The sequence below is a fragment of the Talpa occidentalis genome, unplaced genomic scaffold (genome assembly GCF_014898055.3).
Source record: "Talpa occidentalis isolate TD23 unplaced genomic scaffold, MPIMG_talOcc4v2.1, whole genome shotgun sequence".
In the NCBI taxonomy this organism is placed as follows: Eukaryota; Metazoa; Chordata; class Mammalia; order Eulipotyphla; family Talpidae; genus Talpa; species Talpa occidentalis.
Window position 1 is genome coordinate 97818007 of NW_026555331.1, and position 4803 is coordinate 97822809.

General features: G+C 43.8%; 1 protein-coding gene across 1 annotated transcript; it reads right to left on the reverse strand.

Moving 5' to 3' along the window:
• Positions 1-1964: 1964 nt before the first annotated feature.
• FERD3L (Fer3 like bHLH transcription factor) lies at positions 1965-2450 on the reverse strand. Its single transcript, XM_037514657.1, has one exon. The coding sequence runs from the start codon at positions 2448-2450 to the stop codon at positions 1965-1967; it is 486 nt and encodes a 161-aa protein (XP_037370554.1).
• Between the last annotated feature and the right edge of the window lie 2353 nt (positions 2451-4803).

Sequence of the window (4803 nt, forward strand, 5' to 3'; positions counted from 1 at the left end):
AAAATACCCTGGTGAAAATACACAGGCAAAATAAAAATTTATCTTTGGGAGGGAAGTTATTTTAGAACTAATCCACTTCCTACAGATGGGATAACTAGGAAAGTTTTAAATGAAGGCTCTTGTGAGGCAATGCTGGTTGGAGGCGGTGAGAATTGGCAGAAACTACCAGAAAGGCAGTGTGGTCATTGATTGCCCAAAACTTGACTTCTATTCCTAATATCAGGAAATCATCATCGGCAGAAAAGATATTCATAGGATTGCTTTTTGCATCATCATTTATTTCTTTAATGAGAAAATATTTTAGCTATCCACCTGCAAAGGTTTGAAGTTCTAATACACTGATATGACAATAAAATTCAGTAAACAAAATTATGTTTAAATAATACTTCAAGTCAAGGGCAAAGTGCTCATTCTAGAATGCTGAGTGAAAAAGATCAGTATCCAAAAGTAACTTTGCTAAATATGGAGCTTATATCTGCACAGGAGAAAAGAAAGACCAGAAGGAACTAGATTAAGATGCTAACTGTATGGTAATATGGAGTGACAAATTTTCTTACTTTTTAAACTTGTTCTCCAAATTTTCTAGGATGAGTATATATTACTTTTTAATAAAATGAATTGTATTTCTAAAAGTATGATAGAATTGTGTGCGTGCACGCGTGGGTGAGAAAGCAAGGGACAAAATAAATTGTTGAAATAACTGAAGACTTATACTTTAGGGTAACAGAATTTACAGGCAGTTGGGCAGTGTACACTCCTGGTCCTCTCTTCATCCTCTCCCATCGAGACTCCAGTGCTAGCAGGTCACCCAGAAGGCAGAACTGCGGAAAGAGAGAGGCCAAACTAGAGGTGCAGTCCCTCTGCGTGGGTCTGTATCAATCTCGTTTCTACCGCGGGCGTTTATTTTGCAAAACAGAATGCATCTCCTCACTTGACTTTTTGCTTTCACAGTCCTAAGAGGCAATTAGAAAGAAAACTATCTTCCTTACCGACAGCTTAAAAAAAAAAGCGCGCCCTCAGGCGGCACTGCTCCTTTTTAGTAGACCCCGCCTTTTCCTGGAGGCGGCAGGGGAAAGAATCTCGGGGGACCAAAGCTTGGGGCGCCCAAGGCACCCTGCAGGCCCATGAGCGCCCCCAGACGCCCAGAGCATCCCCTACGCACCTTCAGGATCAGGCTTTGGGTTCTTGGAAAATACCGAACAGAGCTGCCGATTCTACGCGAAAGGGGCAAAGTTTGCGTTCCAGCTGAGGGGAGTCGGAAGGGGAAGGCGAGAAGGGAGGAAGGTGTGAGGAGAGACGGACGTTCTTTCTCTGACGTCGCGGTTTTTCACCCTGTCCCCTAGACTTTTCTTTTTTCATCTCCGTCTGTCTCTCCACAAAAGAAGGAGGGCCGGATCTCCTAAGTCGTGATCTAGAGCTCCTTGGCCTCTCTGGAGACGCTGCACCCCACACCCCTGCAGGTGTCTGCTTCCTAAGAGCACAGGCAGGGCAAGCACTGGCGGTGAACGCGCAGCACCGAGTCTTCAGGCCTTAAAAAAAAAGTAGTAACGTCTACTTTACTTTTCTATTAATAAAAAAGGCAGGCAGGAGAGACGAGTTTTAAAGCTCCCGAACGCTGCCATTTTCGAGGAGGATTAGCTTCCCATCTACTCCGACTGCACAAGACACTCCAGCGCGCTGGCCTAGGGAACCTGCTCTAATATGCCGGGTTCGCCCCGGCTTCAAACTCGTTTAAGCGCGGTCGTATATAGAGTGAATCTACGGTGCTTCTCAAGGGCAGGGTGGGGGGTGGGGGTGGGGGGGTGGTTGCAATCCAGAATCAAGCTCCAGAAGGAGAGACTTTTTTGGGAGCCTCCCTCCTGGCCTGTCGGCCTTATCCGCTGCGGAGTCCAGAAACACCCCAGCCTGTGCGCGCCCAGGCGCGGAGGGGACAGACACGTCGATCCCACCCCGGCTCAGCCGCTTTACTTCTTCTCGCTGCTCTCCAAGAGCTCAGTCATGAAGGAAATGTAGACGATAGCCAAACGTAGGGTCTCGATCCGGGACAGCCTCTTCTCATAAGCAAAAGTGGGCACCTTCCTCCGCAGCTGGTCGAAGGCCTCGTTGAGGTTGAACATCCTCTTCCTTTCGCGGATATTGGCGGCTTGGCGCTGGGCAAACGTGATCACCCTTTTCCTCTTGGGGCGGCACAGCAGGGAGGAGTTTCTTCCGTGCTCCTGTTCCTCCTCCTGCTCCTCCTCCCCCTCTTCTCCCTCCTCCTCTACTGGGTCACCCTCCTCAAAGCGAGCCAACCTCCTGGGTCTGTCCTCTCGGAGCGCAAGGTCTTGATCCCCAAAGCGGACCCCGGGCGCGAAGTCACAAAGAAGAGGGTGGCCCGAGGAGACCAAGGACAAGTCTGCGACGAAGTCCAGCACGGAGGCATCCACGCAGCTCTCCGGATAGACAGCCATAGCGTTGCCTGGGTTCCGCGTCTCATCGGTTGCGCTCAGGGAGGGGCGAGACTGGTGATGGGCTTGCTAATAGTCTTGAATTCGGATTAAGCCCCATCCCTTAAGGGCCAGAGGACTTTAATATTGAAAGCAAGCTGATAACAGGATTAGTCGCACCTTTAGGGAAGGCTCTGAAAATATCACTCCTCTGGAAGCTGATGGAGGAAGACAAGCTTTGAGCACTCATGGAAGACAGAGGAGACAGATCTCCAACACTGGGATTCTTTTTTGCTGCACCACCTGGAGCAGTTCCTTCTTGGCAACAACCCCCAGTTCTTACCTGCTATGTTTTTTGTGTCCTTCCTCACCCTGCAGCCAACTGATGTTCTTCAGGATCCTTATCGCATGTAGCTCTTTAATGTACGTTAATTTTTTTTTTAAAGCGAGAGTGTTTTCCACTGCTCTGGTTTCTCCTTGGCTTCAGGGTAGTTCTGCCACCCGAGGCTGCCAATGAGTGTGAAACAAGTGCATGTGCTTTTAATGATGTCCTGAAGAGGGGCCCTGCCTGCCAGGGGTCAGGGGAGCTGTTTGTCTGGTATCCCAGTGCAGCGGCCGCTGAAAGGCAAGACCTTCCATTAGCTTAAGTAAGCACGGTAGGGGGGCCGAGAGCGCATTCCCCAGAGTAGCTGTTGGAACCGGCTTTCTCCTTCCAGGGTACGGTAAACAGGTCTCCTGCAGCTTTAGAAACCCTGACTTCTAAAATCTGTTTTGTTGTAATCAGCCTAACAATTGAGATACTTGACTTTACTTTCCCTACCCTTTATCTCCTACTCGCTCAGAGGATTTTACTTCAAGGACAATAGTTATGGTGGCAAATGAAAAGTGGAGGCTCAGAATGTTTTCTTCGAGGATGCTTTACTGTATAATTCCAGTCTGTATAAGTCCAGAAAACCCTCCTCAAAACAAAATAAATTCAATCTCCTTTCACAAGTGCAATCTTATCTTTGATAAAACAACGGGTTGATCAGTTCAGCCTCTGTTGAGAAGTTTTTAGATCCTTAAATTGCTGATCAGTATCTGTGAACAAAGAAAATTCCTAATTCCGTTGGTTTCTGTTCCTTCTTGATTTCTATCTCCCTAAGGACTTAAGAACAGAAATGATGTTTTATTGAATTCTATTTAAGGAAGATTTTGGTTATTTTCAGATTATTTTTTGAAATGAAAAAAATATTTTAAATTTGCCACAATGAAAATGAAATTTTGCTGATTTCATATTATCTCTGTTTTTGAACAACAACAAAAAATCTACCCTTTGCCAGTAGCTGTATTCCTTTAATTGTTCATTGTAAGCCTTTAAAAAAAAAGACATGGTGGGGGCAGGATGACATAGATTAGAAGAGACAGCCTTTAAAAAGAAGAGTATGGAGAAGTCTTGGTTAAAGGGAGAATCGCTGTGGACATCGATTCCTAGTAAGAAGGCAAATGTTACTGTGAGGTTTAGTTAGTACATTGGACAGCTCCCAGAGACCTCCTATTTCTGACAGGTAAGCACAATTTCTTTTCTTTTTCCTGGCCTCCTACTGTGTACTACTAGATATTGCTTTAATTGAGGCTTTGATAAAACAGTATCATGTTAAATTTTTCTTTTTCTTTTTAACCCATTTTTGTCTGGGCTCTTCCTGCTCTTTTGTCGGTTCATTGATTTTCTTGGTGTGTTTACTCTTCACTTTCCAATTTGCCTTAGTAGGCAGAAAACATCGAAAATTACATTCGTAAGAGAGTTAATGAGAATTAGATAGGTTATTATAATTATCTATTTGGTTTTTACTAAACTTCTTTCAAAGATAAGACTGAAGCATTAAAATAAATTGGAATTTCAACGGTGGCTAAGGAATAAATGAGAATTAATTTTTGTTTTGACGAGCAGTAGCATGCCTTCTTACCACTGTTCTTACCACTGTTTAACTTAATGTGTTATTAAATATTTGGGGCAAATTTTATGGCTGAATTTTAGTTGTTAAATGTTTCACAGTGACTTCTATTTTCTCTTTTCAGTGTATATATAAATGGATTAAATATCTCACCAAGTGAGAAACTAGTTCCCAAACAAATTACATTAGGACACTTAAGAGGAAAACAATGATAGAAATTAAAATTTTAAATTTAATTGAAATAAGAGTCCTTGCTATTGTGTAACTGCACAGAGTCAATTTTCTTGGACTAAAATACCTTGTGATTTTATCGAAGGGAATGAACATCCCAACAACCATATCACAAGAGAATCTGTAACAAAATGAATGTAAACAACATGCAGCATTGGGTGACATCAATTTTAAATATTAAGGAATTTAGGAAAATGTTTATATGTAGCAAT

Coding starts and splice junctions, on each gene's coding strand:
- FERD3L (XM_037514657.1), bottom strand. CDS start 2,450: ATGGCTGTCTATCCGGAGAGCTGCGTGGATGCCTCCGTGCTGGACTTC.